Raw genomic sequence first — 17,516 nt, 5'->3', positions numbered from 1 at the left:
GATAAGCTACGAGTTTATAATAACTGGTTTAAAGTCAAGAAACGGATTCCTAAAACAAGTCTAAACTTTTATTTTCTAACGAGTGAAAAGAAAAAAAAGGCAACATTGAAATGAAAATGTTTATACACAAACTCACGACAATGCGTGTCTGCAATAGCAATACCAATAATAATAATAATATAATAATAGAATTAGAACCCCAACGACAAAATAAGATGGAGATAAAGGGAGTTAAATTGAGATTTTGTACAGTTCTGTGGAGAGGAAGAGGGGGTAGAGAGCAGGTAGCTTAAAAGAGAGAACAGAATCACTGAAAGGAAATGACAATGAAGACAGCTAAACTCAGAGGAAGTGGAAAAGAGAGAAAGGACTATGCAGTAACCTATCTTAGGAAAGTAGCACCAGAACGTAAATGCCTTTGATTTTCCGTCACACTTTCAAAATATACTAGTTTATTCACAATGTTGAATCTCCCTGACAAAATGTGAGACTCGGTACAAAAAGAATACGAGTTTCATTGTAGCAACGACGCCAGTCTCCTGCTAAATGCCCCTTCTGCCCGTCATCAAGTGTGTCTGTGTGTGAATACCTGGACAAGTCGTATTATGCAGCACACAGCATTTACGTTAAGAACAGTTTGGTACATCTATATTGTAAAGTCAGACAGCTTAACTGCAGGGCAAATCTCATTTTATCCTTCCCTTAAGAGAACAGAGATCTGCAGCCTGCGCCAGTGCACCGTTCAGGATGAGGGGTGAGAACAGAGGCAAAGGGGAAGAAAAACAGGAAAAAGTGCAGTGGTTAGTATAGTGGGGATCGTCCACTTGATGGGTTGAAAAAAATTAATGTGAGCTTATTATGTGGGGAAATCAGCCTGAGGCCTGCGTTCTTCTGTCTCTGTGGTTCTTCTCTCATTCACATCGTCCGCCCCTCCACGGCTTCAGGAAATCATCACAAGATCTGCAAGAGAAGAGCAAGGGTGTTTGCTTCTGATCACAGACATTTGATAGTAAATAAAATGTGTGTCTGACAGCAGTGTGTACCTGTGTGTGGATCTGTAGATTTTGTCTTCTTGCATTCAGAATCCTCTGTGGATTTAGGCTCGCCTTCGGTTTTCTGGCTTTTTCTCTTCCTCCTGGAGTCCTTTGACTTGCTGCCACGACCTGAGCTTCTCTGCTCCTGCAGCTCAATCTGAAACACAAAATGAGTCAAGCCTGATTATGAGGGGTTCAAAGGGGCAGTGAAATAAACATTGCTGAATTATGATTTAAGTATGATTTTGATTGGTTAGATTTCACGGTTTCAAAAGATTTGCGGATATACATAAACAGTTCCTTGACTCTGGTAGCTATATAGCATTGTTTAAAGGGATAGGTCACCCAAAAATGAATATTCGGTCATTAATTACTCTCCCTCATGTCGTTCCAAACCTGCAAGACCTTTGTTCATCTTTGGAACACAAATTGAAAAAATCTGAGAGTTTTCTGACCCTCCATAGACAACAACACAACCATCATGTTCAAGGCCCAGAAAGGTAGTAAGGACATCGTTAAAATAGTCCATGTGACATCATCAACTGTAATTTTACGAAGCTATGAGACTACTTGTCTTTTCAAGTAGTCTCTTTCCTCTGCTTGTAAACAAGGCACAGTGAATCTTCCTCTGCTTGTAAACAAGGCACAGTGCATATGTGTTCTACGCCAGCAGCATCACAAAAATGTTTGTCACGAGAGTATCACGACTAAGGGTGTAACGATTCACTCGTTTTCTCAATGCATGGATTACAAACCCTGACGATGCAAATGCATCGATCTTGACATTTTTTGAGCAGCTGATCTGTGATCTCTCTTTAGCACTCATGGCCAGTAATGCTAAAGTGAAGTAGTTTTGCTTTTCTGTAGTTTTTCAATGGCTCTTGGTCATACCAACGACATTACCTGAGGTTTATCTGATAATCAGATGCATGAAAGTAGCATTTGTTGCTATTGTTTCTTTGCACACACAAAATGTTCACGTAGCTTCATAACATTACAGTTGTGAACCACTGATGTGGAATGAATGTATTTGTTGACATGGACAATAGTGCTTTCACACACAGTTGTCACAGAGCATGTCACAAATTACACCCTAAACCCTCACGGTCTACCTCGGAGTCCACACTTTCATGACGTAACGCAGCTTTGACTGTCGGATAGAAGTTTGCTGGAGGGAGAGCTTGCCTCAGTGTGGGCTTGGCAAAAGTGCTCATAGTGGCCACAAAGGAGGGACACCCTATGGTCTTGTTTTCTTAATGTGCCCACAGTGGCCACTGTAAACCCACAAAACTGTACATGCACATGAAGCGTACATTTGGGACAGGGCCTAAGAAGTATTAAAAAAAAATGGTCTTCACAGTATAAACCTGGTGATTGGAACACCCCCTCACCTGTATGAGCGTGTGCAGGGCATCATCAGGCGGCTGTGATGACGCCTGTAGGATTCGGTAAATAGTGTGTGTCTGGTCAAGCGTGACCTCCAGCAAGTCTCCTTCTAGCTGAAGCTCCTCCAGCTGTGCTCTGGTGGATGTGGTCAGCTCGATCACTGGCCCTTTGAGACACGGCACTAGTGACAACAGAGACTCCACCCCTAACGAGACAACAGCCAATAGGTTAAAAATGAATGAAAGCATTTAATTACACCTATAAAGGAGGCCTGTGAATGACTGCGAAAACTAACCTGTAATGTCCGGAGTGCCTGACTTCTTAGCAACTCCATTCTGACAGCCAGACTGGACAGGAAGAGGAAAAAGCAGTTTTGTACAAGATTTCTACATTTGTTTGACTTCATTAAAGTTACAACTGCATTTCCTCACCTGTGTACCATTAGCAGCCTTCTCTTCGCTCTTTTTTGGCGAGTTCACTTCGTCTGTCAGATCAATAACACCATCTTCTGTTTCCTCAGAGTCAGACAACACAATTACAGTATCTCCATTCCATTTGTTTTTCTCCTCTGGCTCTTCCTCTTTTATACTGTTCATTTCCTGCTCCACTTGTTGGAGTCTCTCTAGCCCCCTCTGTACTTCCGGAGTGTCTAGTGCCTGTTTGGCTCGACCCTGCCAGTTAATGGCTCTCTCTGTAAGACACTGTAACGCCTCTCCCTCTGGCAGGCGTACAGGTAACCTCTGTAGCGCCACCAGCAGCGCTAGAATGGTTTCCAGCCGTGGCCGGCGGGACCGTTGGCACCGCGGACAGAGGAAACGTGTGTTCCAGTCCCACCAGCAGAGGGGCTTTGTAAGATTTGTGTCTGAGGAGCCCAGCAGTGATGGGAAAGGCACACAACCTCCGTGGAACCAGTCTTTGCACAGATGGCACCTGTGAAGCAAGGGGCGGGGCTGGCCACTGCACACACACACTGATTGGCTAGAGGTGAGGGAAGGGGGAGAGCCACCATTCTGCAGCAAGGTGCTGTCCGAGTCGTGTAGCGTGTCTGTCTCCATGGAGTCACTGCGTTTCCTTTCCGTCTTGATGCCGTTCTGGTCACTGCTTGCTCCTTTTTCTACGCCAGGTTTAGTTAAATTCACCTGCTGGAGACAGAGGAGGGCCTCTTTCTCCAGACGCTCCCCTTCTTTGAATGCCATCACCTGATATTGATGACATAAAAGTCTCATAAATACGAAAAAAACCTAATCAACTCACAATGAGATTAAGGAAACTCCAATTCTCTAGGCTGTTCCAAAACTTTGTTAGAGGCCCCAGCTTTCTAAAGCCCAACAGTATACTTCCTGTATCTGTGTTCCACTCTGGTTTCCAATTTGTTTCGATTTGAACATTTGAAAACAAAAGATCCATTGTGCCCATCCGTGCTAACGGTAAATGAGGTGTACTTTTAATGGCTTGTGCTACATGGAGTGGTCCACTAAAAGTGAAGTATCCCTGTGTCTTAACTGTCCTGGAATCTCACAAGTCACTGATTTGGAACTCACTGAGCACAGAAGATTCAACTTACAATTCTTTGGAGGCAGCTCAGAAGTTAGGTGCTGCCTCTGTAGGCAGCTCATTAGGTTTTGGAACAGAGTGTGTCACACTGATTGAGACAAACTGGCAGTCTGATGTATGAATACATAAAACGGATAAATGGAACAGTTATGAGTAAACAGTAACTCACGATAGCTCCTGGGTCTCGGAGGTCCTGAGCAGTGAGGCCTAATACATTGACATCAGAATCTGCTTCTGTACCCAGTGAGTTCTCCTCCATTTTCTTGCTCTTCTCAACACATGGGCACAACACCTATACAGAGGTGGGGGAAAAACATGGTCTTGCAAATCTAAATAATGATGAAAACTTGAATAACATTTCAGAGTTAAAAGTTTAGATGGTCTCTTGACCTCCAGCAGACTATGCTGACTGTTCTTCTTCAGGAATGTTTTGCTGGCCTTCTCTCTCCAGGAGTGAGCGCTAGCCACCTGCAGTTCCAGCTGCTTCAGCTCCTCCATTTTCACCGGCAGGTCCCGCCCAATGGCCACCAAACCCTCCAGATCATCCAGACAGGGGTAGTGCTCACCGTTTCTCAGAAAAAGACAAAGGACACAGTCAAAGTAAGCAACCACCCTGAATGGCCATACTGGCCGACCACTATATTGAACATCAATTCCAGTTTATCAGAACTGGCTAAAAATTATTCTCACCTGAATTTCCTCCAGATCAGTGACCCAAGCGCGAGCTCTGCTCAAGCAGGCCTGCAGGGACAGAATGTTAGGCAGCTGCACTGGTATTAGCTGAGCCTCGTTCACGATGGCCTCCAGTGTCGACAGATGGTGTTTCTGCCTGCTCGCAAGAAACAATTGATAGATGAAAATGGAGGCTGCATTGGTGTGGTGACATATTCCGCCCCTCACTTTAACCAGCTCACCTGTCCTCCAGACAGATCTGTGCTTTCTCCTCCCAGCGCTCGGCTATAGTCAGTAGCTCTTGCAGTTCAGCCATTGCGGTCTCCACCGATATGCTCTGTGGTACATTACAACCTGACTCCATCAAGGTCCTCAGCACAGCTAGAGTCACCTCGCTCCCCTCCGGCCCTAACGTCCGCCTGACCTCTCCCAGCCAGCGACCCTGCTCCTGCAGCCCGCTCAGGAGCTCACATGCCGGGGCTATAACGGGCAGCGATGCTCCCTCCTCCATCAGGGCCTGGATCTCTGAAGCTGCGGGTAGAGGAGAGTCCTGCTTCCACTCGCCTTTTGTGCTGTCAACCAAAGCTTGAGCGCGTACATCAAACTCCTCTATCTTCTGCAATACAGCCTGGAAAAGAAGCAACAGTGGTTCAACTTTCAAGCAGATGGAAAAATATTTTATATGCTATATCTTTGGCCTATTTTCTTACCTGCACTTCCTCCAGTGGTTTTATAACACAGGGCAGGTTGTGCATGGTGTCCACCAGAGTCCTCAGCTCCTTCAGACTCATTCTCCTGCTCTGTTTATTGCTGAGGAGCTCTGTGCTGCTGCTCTCACACTTTTGTATGTCTGTGAGGACAGTGTTGAGGCGCTGGAGCAGCTCATTATTGGGGAACTTCTTGTCAGCTGCCTCTTCTTTCAGAACCTCTAGATCTTTAATGTCTGAAGATGGAAAAAAAACTTTAATTTAGGCTTTTGTCACTGCATTCAGTTTTGCACATCTCCAGCACCAATTACAATGGCTAATAAGAACTGTTCACAAATGCAGTATTTGCAATTTTGTGTGGTTTGTCACATTTACCTATTTTGTTGCCGCCTTCTTGCTCTAGGGCTTCCTTCACACGGTTTGCCCATGAGTCAAAAGACTCGGCGCGAACTTTCAGCCGATGCAACATGGCCAAGAGTTCATCCAGAGTATAGCGATACCTTCATAGACGAATGAACAAAATCACATAAGACACTTCCGGCAGAACACATCTGTAGTTAAGAACGTAGCACAGACGCTCGGTGCTGGTTTACCTGAGGTAGAGTTTTTCACTAGGGCAAGAGCAGAGGTCCTGGGCATGGTAGAGGCAGACGAGACGCTCTTGGCAGTTCGAACACGCCAGGGCCGAGAGGAAGCAGGTGGTCTTACATTTGTCACATTGTCTTTCATCATCAGGCAGTAACTCAAAGGCTTCCCTTTCTGCTTCCTTTATACCCTGAAATTGTGATTCTGGCCAAAAAGCAGATTGTGATTCTGGCCAAAAAGCGGCTGTTTTGTATATTTTTGCATCAACATTCTATGTTTTGAATTCTATTTAGATTTTTTTAATTTTTTTTTATTTTCATTTGTGAATAAAATGGAGAATTTTTATAAAAGAAAAACAGTACTTTGTCCTTTTAATGTGCAAGAAAAGAAAGAAATAAGAATAAGAAAAACTCTGACATGAAACACTAAATACTCAAACAAAACTGACAGTGTTTTTAATTAATTAGTTTTAACTGATACAATTCCAAATAAAAAAAGGAAAAACAAAAAATCAAAAGAGAAGGCTGCTAATGGTTCACAGGTTAGGAAATGCAGTTGTAACTTTTATGCAACATGAGCTTACTAGGTGGAAGGCACTGATAGTATGATCACTTGTAGACTTGTGTAGCAGAACTCATATACATTGTAATAAACTGATATTATACACATATTTGTAACCAATCAAATATTGTCAGTTGCTCAATCCCAGATGTTTTCCCATATTTTGCAGACATATCGTCTCCACTCACCCTTTCCAGGAGGCATTTTCGTAGTTTCCTCTCCTCCTGTACGATAATGAACATCTCCCTGTGTGTGGCGGCTGCCAGGTTCAGATCCAGCTTCTCTGGGCAGGCCGCCATCTTGCAAGTGAGTTCTTCATGAGAGAACACACAGTAGCGCCTCAGCCGTCGGTAATGCTCAATACAAGAGCGCCCTGTGGGCAGCTAGCAGAGAGAGGAAGAGCAAAAGCCTCAATATCTCACAACACGATGACTGACATTTACAAGGTAGTTCCTCAAAATGCCGTTTATCTGGTCACACACTGCTTGACATACTACAGTTTTAAATGAAGGTGCATTTATGCGTGCACACTTGTATTTATTTACCCAGTCTGCAGTGCAGAAGTTGACTGCTTCGGCAAAGTTATATCCCTGATTGAAACCGCTGTGATAAGCTCGTGGAAAAGTGATGACAAACTCCCCAGCACACTGATTGGTCCGAACCACCTGTCAATCGAAAACTGAGATCAGTATTTCAAAAGGCCATACACACGACAAAACAATAATGCCACCAACATAACTATTCACACAGAACATTTTTGTGTGTTCACATTTAGAGAAAATAAAATGACCAAACATCAGAAACATCTTAACAGTATGAATACATTATTTTCAGGGCAGGGATCAAATATTTATATATTTCCAGGCCATCAGGAAGCAGCCCTAAAAGCCAATCTAACTTAACAAAAACAGCTTTTATAGAATTTCACAGGGTGTTTTCAGGCATCATTTCACATGCTAATTATAAAATTGAGTGAGTGTTACAAACCGGCACTCCATGAGTCATGAGTATATTTGGGTTCATGATGGTGACAAGCTGGTGGAGCAGGTCTGGCTGGAACTCGAAAAGCTCAGGTGTGAGTTTCTTCATCACCTCCTCTAACTTCTCTGCAGCAGATGATGGCACACCATACCATGTTTTGGGCTCACCCCTAAAAAAAAAAAGAAACCAAAACCAGAGTTTTTTTTAATGTCACCCAAGATGCATCAGACAGTACAAATCACATGTGGTCACTGGTCACAAGCTTTTCTGCCAATTTCTACTATTAAAAGATATGATATGACAAGCTGCTCCAAAAAAGATTCTATATAGTCCCTATGCATTACCAGTGTAAATAGTTGATAGAGTAACTCCAGTGGTCCTCTATGTGCCAACAGAAAGCGGAGAACACCATGCCCACATACAGCCATGGCACCTTCATGCCAGAGATATCGGCATTAATGTGGCACAATACTGATTGCTCCAACACTGGCATAACGTTCAAATTCCAGCCGCTGCGGGCATATTCCTGCAACAAGAATAGGACAGAGATGCTAATTAGCTTTCTTGACCTTATAAAACATGGATAAATGAAAAGTGAAGAAAAAAAAAAACTAACCTCTTCCTCATCTGACAAGTGTCTCTTGCCGTTGTTGACAGGAAAACCACTACCAAATTCCTTTGAGTGAATATCTGCCCCATATTCTACAGTTACGTCTTCTTCAATACTACTGACCAACCTCCAAAACTCCTTCTCAACCAGCTCTGTCGGCACCATCTAAAAAAAAAAATAAAAAAAAAAAATCAAATGTCAATGAAATGATTTATACATGTATAGTAAGAGTATGTAGGTTTCAAGATTGATTAAAGGCAAGAAAAACACTCACATGGACAGGCATGTTGAAGTAGTCTGCTTTAAAAGTATCGGCCATTTCACCGAAGCTCTGTAACGTATACTCTCGAGTGGCCTGCTCAAAACCAAACGCCTCTGCTGGCTTTTTACACTCCTACACAGACAACACATTAACAGTTAGAAAGTATAAGGGCGTGTTCACACTTGGGGTTTTTTTTTTTTTTTTTGACAAGATCGCTTTTTTAGTAAAACAAAAAGCTGGCAGCGTTTTGGTTACAAATAGCAACCGAGGGCATCTTTTGTTGCTATAACAGTAGTCTAGTGCTGTGTGGGCAGAAATGTCATGAAAGAGTAAAAAGTTGGCTCTTGCGTTGGTTTTTGAAGTTAACGGGGAGGAGAATGTCAGTTCACAACGATGTTTGTGGGTGTCTGACATTATACGGGAAAGAGAAAACTGTATGGTGCTTACAACAATTTAGTCAAGGAGCTCCGGTTAGATAATGCTTGGTTTGTGGCTATTATTTTATATTTTAGACTAGATAGAGTTTTGTGCTCACATCATACAACTCCTTGTGCTCCGAAACTAGTACAATCTATCTACAGGCTCTTAAAACTTAGACTCCACAAACAGAAGTAATTGATCAAAACAGTAGTCCTTTTCCTACCTAAATATCCAGCATAACAACAGAATAATACAAGAGTTATTTCGGTCTGGTCTCTCACCTCTGCTACACATTTGGGACAGCGCCAGTTCCCCTTGGGTGAGTCTGTGAGTGGAGGTATCAGGCAGAACGTGTGATAATTATCATCACACCCATCACAGAGCAGCAACTTCTCATCCTCGTCCCCACGTCCGCACATTCGGCATACAAACGAGTCCACCTGACAGATTTCAGTTATTGGTTTTAATCAAATTTTGCATTTGTGCAAGGTATTTTTGAATCTGATTGGAAAAATAGTCAGATACGTGGTTCCCTTATCCTGTTGATCGAATGATGTCAGATCTACACCACCCCTTCCAATCTGATCGATATTTAATTCTGATCAAGGATTGATGGATTAAGGTCTTTACATGGAGAATTTTCAGTCCGATTGAGCCATCAATCCAATTTATCTAATTCTTAAGTTCATACGTTACTCTCAAACTTACAAACTGTGGGTTACTGAGGTTGCGTCGGAGTCTCATGGTCATCTTGGTGCAGGGTTCATCACTTGAATCATTAGGATCATCAGTGTGATTTTTGTCATCATCGACATCCTCCTTGACAATGAGATTTGGGGGTGGTGGAGGAACGTCTGGATCTGATTTTGTAACTGGTGTCTCTCCAGGTTCATCCTTCACAGATGCACTGGCAGCGCTGTCCCGTACTATTACAGTCTCCGGCAGTTCATCTGGTGAAAATGCATAATGTGACACCTTATAAAGAACCAAATCAAATCAAATCCAAACTGCAGACACAAACCTTTCTTCCGTGTCTTGTCTCGAGGTACAAGACCGAGCCCCATCATTTTAGGTCCAGCCCCGTAAATCTGCAGCTTTTTCAGCTCAGGGTTCTTCTCTATATCTTCCTCTGTAGGCTCCGGCTAATGGGCGTAAGTGAAAGACTGTAAGTAAACTACAGGAACAGAGGTGACGATATATGAGAGAGAGGGTTTTTACTTTCCCTGTTTCTACACTACACACAGCTTTGTCCATGAGGGGTCCCTGACTGTTCAGAACATTAACTTTTCACTACTTTTCTCAAAGTTGTAAAGCATCAAAAAGGTTGGTGAAATAATTTTTCCCCAACACTTTTCTTTGTTGCTCAAACTACAGTATAAAACTGATTGAAAACCCCAGATTTATCAATATCAAGCAAAAATGGTTGAGACACCACTGCAGAATGTTAAAGCACGAGCAGACATGCATGAAGTTAGTTTTGTGCCAGACTTGATTGCTATCAAGAGGGAAAAAGCAATTATTCATTCAAACACAATTAATACTGAATGGCAAAGTCTCTCATGAAACGATCCACTGCTAAAAGTGCTGGGCAATAAAACTAGGCCTTTATTTATATTCAATAAATCTCTATACATTCACATATTTACTCCGAAATAACAGTCTTCTATCAGTTAAACATAGCCTCTGCTGCCAAGTATATTCAAAATGTGCAATGCAAGAATTAAAAAAAGCCTTAATCTATATATACACATTTTTCATGCTGATTTTCCCTAAACAAAACAGCATTAACATAATAAATGGCAATATATTTATACCAAAAAAATAAATAAAAATCAACAACTAAAAACGCCATACAGGGCCTTTCATAGTGACTATATCATAAATATCACACAGTCCTAATTGCTAAATGCCTCAAATATGCAGAAGAACACATCTAAGCATTATGTCCAGACTGACGTCTGTCAGACACGTCACTCGCAGTATTTCTCTGTTCCGTTCCTGAAATCTGTTACTCTGAAAAACAAAGTTTCGCTGTGTCATCGTTAAGCAAAAACAACTAATTTCTGACTTGCAGCATGATGCACATAATATGAACCAGCCATTAAGAGTACAGCAGTGACAACAGATTACAGCAATCATAGATTAGTAGTAATATGCAGCCCAGAGTGGGGCAACCAGTCCACCACCAAAGTGGAAATGTAAGCAAGCCAGCATTGCTAAAAGTGTGGCAAGACAAGCGAAGTGAAATGTGTTAGATGACTGAAGGACACAGAGGAAGACAGGATGGATGCATAAAGAATTAAGCAAAAGCAAGAGCTGAAAGATGAGAAACAAAAGCTTCCACATGAAATTAGACACCCAGTTAAGCATGAACGAGGAAAGTAAAGAACGGGGAGCGAGAGAGAAAGAGAGAGAGAGAGAGAGAGAGAGAGAGAGAGGCAGTACCGAGGAGATGTGTTGAGAGCCAGTTGTAAGAGGTTGGTGAGTTGGATCCTCTGGACCCTGCATGGGGAGACAACAACCAAAACAAAATGGATTCCAGAGAGAGACAGAAGGAAAAAACAACAACCATGTGCGACAGGACAGAGTCAATCGGGGACAGTAGCCTATTAAAAACGTGTCATTTTTTTTTTCATGTCTGTAGCATGATTCAATTTTAAGTCAACAGCATAAGTGATTCAGACAAAATATAATTTTTTAAAACAAACATCACATACTAGTGTGAAACTGTTCAGTTGCAACAGTTTTATTTATTTGTTGCAATTGCACATGATTGTTCAATGGATAACATTACTTGCTCCATATATTTACAATAACATTTTATATTTTACATAAGATCAGTCAAAAGTTTAGACACACTTATTAAAAATGTGTATGGGAATTCCTTAATAAAAAAAAAAAGTATAGTAAAGAAATACAAACTATATTGCATTTGAGTTTTTTTTTTTCTCTGTACACTCTCTTAACCAACATCAAGTGCATCCTGGTATGATTTGAAATTTTAAAGGAGTACCCATGTATGACACTTTTTGGCTTCTTTTAACTATCCGGGTCCAACTTGCAACTCATGATACAAAAAGAAATAACTGCATTAATGTAGTTTATATTTATATGGATGCACAATTTATATTTGCCCACAAAATTGATTTAAGCATTCAAGCACATGCTTTTATATCAAAAGATCAGCTGAGTCCAAACTTTTTATCTGGTAATGTAAGTATTTTAGTTTTCTTAGCATGTAAATCAACAGAGTGAATGTTTTAACAAAATATTAAGAGAGAGAAGGGTTTGATTCAAGGGCAAGAAGGGGAGAGTTAACACAGTGGTAACCTCATGTACTGCAGTTATAAACGGCTAAATGATATTGCTTTAAAGGAACCACTGAAGGTTCCCTACCTTTGAAAACTATAAAGATTTATTTGGTTATCTGATACTAGTTTATTATCACTAATGCTATGAATCCATTGACCAAGCTAATGTAATGGGCAGGCAAATTAAAAAGCCAAACACCCAAAAAATAAATGCTGGGAAAACGCTGCATCTTTGAAATGAATGGAATGAGAATTATGATGTAATTCATTATGATTCATTATACATTATGATATGATGTAATGAAAATTTTAGATTATGGACAATGGTTTTAAAGAGACAAAGTGTAATGACAACAAATGAAAGGCAGAAAGTGACAGAAAGAAGGCGGAGGGATGAAGGCAAGAGGGACACAATGCTTTATTTAACAGCACAGGGAGCAAAGCATGCTGGGAAGTGCCTTGAAAGCATGGTCAGTGCTGATCCAAAAGTGTTCATACATCTCAGAAAAACAGACAAAGCACCTATTTGGATGGATCCATTAAGCCCTGGTCAGTTATACATACATTTAAGGGAAAGGTTAAAGTCATTAGTAGTCATCATGAAAATGACTAAAAATAAAGATAAGGCTAGTTGATTTTGGTAAAATTTAGTAGTATCTGTTAATAGGGCACACTGTAAAATGTGAACAATGACTTTGACATAACTGATAGAAAATACATTAATCTGTAAATGTTATAAATAAATGTATACCGTTTTTAAAATCACTGCACTGGCTTTTTAATTTTGTTACAACTGTTGTTTTTAAATTTAGAATCAATTTAAATCAAATACTGTATGAGAAAATGAGCTAATGATACCACAGTAAAATATAAGGGTAAAAAAAATAAAAAATAAAACCTGACACATATATTGATCCAGAAATATGACTCACCTCAGGCTTAAGGCGATTGGCTCGTCGTCCATAGCTGCTCATCTTAGATGGTGGGACTGACTGGCGGAGAGGAATGGAGTGGGGTTTGTATTCCCGGTCCACCTCTTCACTGTCATACGGCCTGGGTTTACACGGCTAGATATGCAGAACGCACACATATCAGCTTCATATTTATAAAAGATTTACTTGCAATTGTGGACAGTAATTTAATCAATCAAATCATTAATACTCATTTATATCCTTAAGTATAGTACACAAAAAAATAAACAAATTACCAAATGTGGGTCATGACTTCTCTTTTAATGGTTGTGAAAAATCAAGCTATTGAAAAAAACTACCTGTCTGTATCTAACATCACGCAGAATTAGCTTGGTTTGGGTATGTGCCGACGTAAATGAATGTACAGTTATAGTAGTTGTTCCAAATAAGGCGTTTACCCAAAACACAGATTAATATGGGAATGTGATTCAGGTTTATGTATAGACCTGATGCTCACATAAACAAAATATGAACAAATCCTGATTATTGTAATCTCAAATACTGGAATATTTGTGTGCGTGTAAGCACATTCAATGAAAATTATACTGCTCCTCTTTTAATATAATACAGAACATGTGAAGATTTTCAAGCAATAATGATAAATGGTGAAACACAGTACCGGTAAGCTGGCTCCAGACTGGAACAACTCAAATGGATAGACGATCCTCTCATAGTGCGACCTCAGGAGGGAGCCAATGTTTTTGCCAGGAGGATATCCCAGTTTCTGTGCCACGCGTGCCCAGCGTCTCTCCTTACACACCGCCTCGAAACCCCCTTCCTCTGTCACAATCTACCACACAGGACATAAAACATGTTAATTACTAACTCTTTCCAGTTTACACTATTCAACAGATTTATGATTTTCTTAAGACGAGTTTACTTTAAAGTCTATAAAAGTTCTGTTGACCATCTCTATTTTTTTTCCTAATCGGGGAAATGACATCAAACAACTGTCAATAACATAAAGGGCTGCTGTATTCACCTTGGCCAAGCTGAACAGATCGAGAATACGTCGTTCTATATTGGGGATCTTCAGAGAGGATCCCTGGATCTCCCAGAACTTGGCAATTCTGTCCAGATAATTTAGCTTCACTCTTGTCTCAGCCTGAGAAAAAAAACCAAGCCAACAGATGTGTTAGTGCTTAGTCAGCATAAGAATATGTGAGTCACGCTTCATGGAGTAAGACACACGAGTGATGAGTTCAACAGGATGCAGCTCTGACCTCAAGCTCATTGAGTCTCTGAATACGTGGTGTGAACCGGAAATTGTCTACCTCCACAACAAATGGTGGCTGCCAGTCCTGTAATGGAAAGAAAAAGGCTGTTTAAATAGCAAAATGTAAATATTTTATTAATGGACTAACCTTGCGGGATATATTTTACCCAGAAAGGAAAATTCTTTAGAACAAAAAAAAAAAAAGAATACATTTTGAAGAATGTTGCTAATCAAACAGTTTTGTTAAGCACAGACTGCTTTTCAAAATATCATCTTTTATGTTCTACAGAAGTCACACAGGTTTAGAAAGACAGCACAGGAAAATGCAAAAGATGATTACGGGTGGTGGGCGAATCTTGCATATTCCAGACTTTTCTGCTATTGGACGGATTTTGGCGATATATCCCAGAGGATCAGCGAACTCCTCCCATGACGGTTCAAACACTGGACACTCCGGCGGCGGAACAAACTCCTCCCCTCCATCCATCGCTCTGAAAGCAAACAATTCAAGTTCAAATCAAATGCTTCCGTTCAATCAAATCAAATAATATAACTCCTAAATCAAAAGTAAAGGCAATCACATTAGCCTTCTTTCATACAACACAAGCCGATTTAAAATCAATCACATAAATCATTCTTACTGAATGTGACACTTTATGAAAAAGCGGTTTTACAAAACTTGTGTTTTATTAAAAAGGTGATCATCTTTTGTTAGTTCATGATTTAAAACATTAACATATTCAAATGACACAATGAGCCATGATATCTTTTAACCCCTATGTTTAAAAGTTCAGAGTTTACCCTAATGGACACCAGCGCTTGATCCATATGTGACCAGCACAAAAGCATGTGTCAAAATTAAAGCACATAGATGTAACGGAAGGCCTTGATGATGCATGAGATTAAAGTAATCAGGAAGTTTAGAGCACAAAGGAAAAATACCTTCCTCAGGCCCTTTGACAGGAGCAACTGGAGAACAGAAACTTGCTCTCTAGAAGAAGGTCTGGAAATGCACCCTATTACTATTCTAACAAAACATCACACCCTCTCTAACTTCAGAAATCCCCAGCTTTTGACTTTGTCTACCTCCCAGTCTCAAACCAGACAAAATGGGGGAGGGAGCGAAACATTGTTCATCCAGGCCTTGTCTGGAAAACATAAATGGCTTTTGCATGCATCAAATGTGCACCTTATAAACCAGTAGAATGCCTTATACACAGTCCATTCATTTATTACAACTAAACCTACGGTAAGGGTTTATATGCTGCTAGCTTCCATGTTGTGAAAACAACAAAAACTGATCACGTGACGAAAAACGGTTCACACTTCATTTCCCAAGATAGCAACGATGCCATTAACAACTTCTTTTAACGGATTAATCATTATAAATTAAAAATGTACACATACATAATCAAAACAACGCCTGTCAACACCTTCAAATGTTGTTTTTGTTCTCTGAAGTTTGGCTATTCAATTAGATGCACTCCTGACAATGTCGTGACAGACAAGTTATAAATAAAATATTGCTCTCAAATTCAAGCTGCCTACCTACACAAATGACATCAGAATTAGACAAAAACACATTCAAAGGGGCGCATATGGTGGTCAAACCCGCTTTCTACGGCTCGAGACAGCCATAATCCCAAATTTCCTGTAGCTTTAGCTTGCTAACCGGCCTCAAGTCGCGTGAGATTCGAGAACGGCTTTCAAACTGACAGAAAACAGTAAATAAACCATTAAAGTGTGCGGGACTGGCCGTTTTAAGACTTACTGGGAAAATTATGCTCACTGGGGAACTGCTAAGAAAGCAGTTTTATAGAAGTAGCTGTTTAGCTGTCCGGCTAATGACCAAAACAATAAAGCCTCACCATCTGTTTGTCAGCAGACTCACGCCGAATCCAACAAACGATGTCAAAAGTATTTTACGTATTTCAAAATATCCGACAGTATGAGGACTTAAAGAGGTTATAAATCCAGTAAGAGGGCCAAACATTAGGACTCGCTTCCAAAGAATGGCTGTGTTGTGGAAACACAAGGGGAGAAGATAGTGTGGTCGTCTCGGGTCGCAGGTATATGATGTGTGGCTTTTAAACGGATCATCTGATCGGATATAACAGTTAATGTTACCAGGTAACTAAAACAGAAACACTTGAGCCAAATCAACACAGATTTAGCCACCAGTGCTGTGAATCTGAGCACCAGTCTTACATTTTTGCACTTGGTCAGAGTTCTTCTTGTTCTTCGGAGTCGCCTCGCAATGATTGGTGCGCCGGTGTGTTTTATTATCGGTCTTTCTGGGTCTTGTTTGATGATCACGGGGTGTATTGTTCGGTGGAGGGTCAGTCTCTGGGTGGCAGTGGCTCTGCGGCCTCCTCGATCAGCCCATCCCAGCACACACACACTCACACGTAACGTTACATACACTCTCTCGGTCGGTTTGAGGGAGGATGATCGCGGAGGTCTTCTTTCCAACTGACTCCTGAAAGTCCCGTGTAAGTTGACGGTTTCTTTATAATAAGTTAACCGTTTCGCGCGCGTGTACAAAGTACGCGTTGTTTCCAGTGTTTTCTTTCCTCGTCGCCTATCCACTGTTCATCCTGTCTGAACTACACGCCATCTTGGTTTCATCACGACCTAAGCACAACTCTCTCAAGATCCATTGATCTCAGTTGGGAAAACACGCGCACTTGACTGGATGCAAGCACTGTCTCATCCCTCCACACTTCTCAATACATGTAAACTAGTCCCTGGATTCGTCCGATTTAACACAGAATGGGGTAAATTATCGTACTGTATGTAACAGAAAATGGGTATTGATTTGACGCGTATGTTAAATGTAGACTATATAACGTGTTGTGTGGAATTGTGAGTAGTTGTATGGCTGTGCAAGTGATGCAGGTAGGCGAGCGGACGTGACGCGGAGTGATATTTCACCTCTTTCTCGGCGAAGTAGTTCCAGTGAGTAAAATTTGCGCAGAAGAGGTCAAGCGATGCATGCGAAAAACAAAAAGGGTAGCGACGACTAGTGGCAAAACATCAAAACAACTAATTTGAAGGGATAGTCATTTCTGACATCATTTACCCATTACTCAGTTCAGCTTTGAGGGTTGGGTTGGGTTTAATTTTCTTGATATCTCAGCACATAATCGGTTGGATCAGATTAGCTATAGCTAATTAATTCTGGAAATAGGCCTACATGCTATTACACAAACTATATATATATATATATATATATATTTATATATA

The 17,516-nt window shown here is 40.9% G+C and overlaps 1 protein-coding gene across 5 annotated transcripts; it reads right to left on the bottom strand.

Annotated features, from left to right (window-relative positions):
* Positions 1-54: 54 nt before the first annotated feature.
* On the bottom strand, positions 55-17,149 carry kdm5c (lysine (K)-specific demethylase 5C). Of its 5 annotated transcripts, XM_042730072.1 has the most exons (28): positions 16,479-17,144; positions 14,611-14,761; positions 14,278-14,355; positions 14,037-14,159; positions 13,674-13,844; positions 13,016-13,150; positions 11,218-11,274; positions 9,794-9,914; positions 9,481-9,722; positions 9,054-9,212; positions 8,365-8,484; positions 8,097-8,255; positions 7,825-8,006; positions 7,487-7,649; positions 7,045-7,164; positions 6,688-6,882; positions 5,947-6,128; positions 5,729-5,853; positions 5,357-5,589; positions 4,889-5,274; positions 4,665-4,803; positions 4,365-4,544; positions 4,144-4,266; positions 2,852-3,619; positions 2,716-2,767; positions 2,426-2,625; positions 1,044-1,191; positions 55-960 (listed from the first exon to the last, which is right to left on the bottom strand). In XM_042730072.1, exons 2-28 carry the CDS (start codon positions 14,755-14,757, stop codon positions 941-943), a joined length of 4,728 nt encoding a protein of 1,575 aa, XP_042586006.1. In that variant the 5' UTR covers positions 14,758-14,761; positions 16,479-17,144; the 3' UTR covers positions 55-940. The 5 variants fall into 5 exon arrangements, with proteins under 5 accessions (XP_042586006.1, XP_042586003.1, XP_042586007.1 ...); XM_042730069.1 differs by having other exon boundaries at positions 7,825-8,255; positions 16,479-17,148; XM_042730073.1 differs by lacking the exon at positions 11,218-11,274.
* Between the last annotated feature and the right edge of the window lie 367 nt (positions 17,150-17,516).

The sequence above is a fragment of the Cyprinus carpio genome, chromosome B8, assembly GCF_018340385.1.
Source record: "Cyprinus carpio isolate SPL01 chromosome B8, ASM1834038v1, whole genome shotgun sequence".
In the NCBI taxonomy this organism is placed as follows: Eukaryota; Metazoa; Chordata; class Actinopteri; order Cypriniformes; family Cyprinidae; genus Cyprinus; species Cyprinus carpio.
Note: the sequence above shows the minus strand (reverse complement) of the source record. Positions and strands in the feature narration are given on the sequence as shown.

Excerpts from the sequence above, each read along its gene's own strand:
- kdm5c (XM_042730069.1), bottom strand. The coding sequence starts at position 14,757 with ATGGATGGAGGGGAGGAGTTTGTTCCGCCGCCGGAGTGTCCAGTGTTT. Across the intron at positions 9,915-11,217 it reads GCTCTCAACACATCTCCTCG|CCGGAGCCTACAGAGGAAGA; the intron begins GTACTGCCTCTC and ends TACGCCCATTAG. Across the intron at positions 6,129-6,687 it reads GAAAATGCCTCCTGGAAAGG|GGTATAAAGGAAGCAGAAAG; the intron begins GTGAGTGGAGAC and ends TCACAATTTCAG.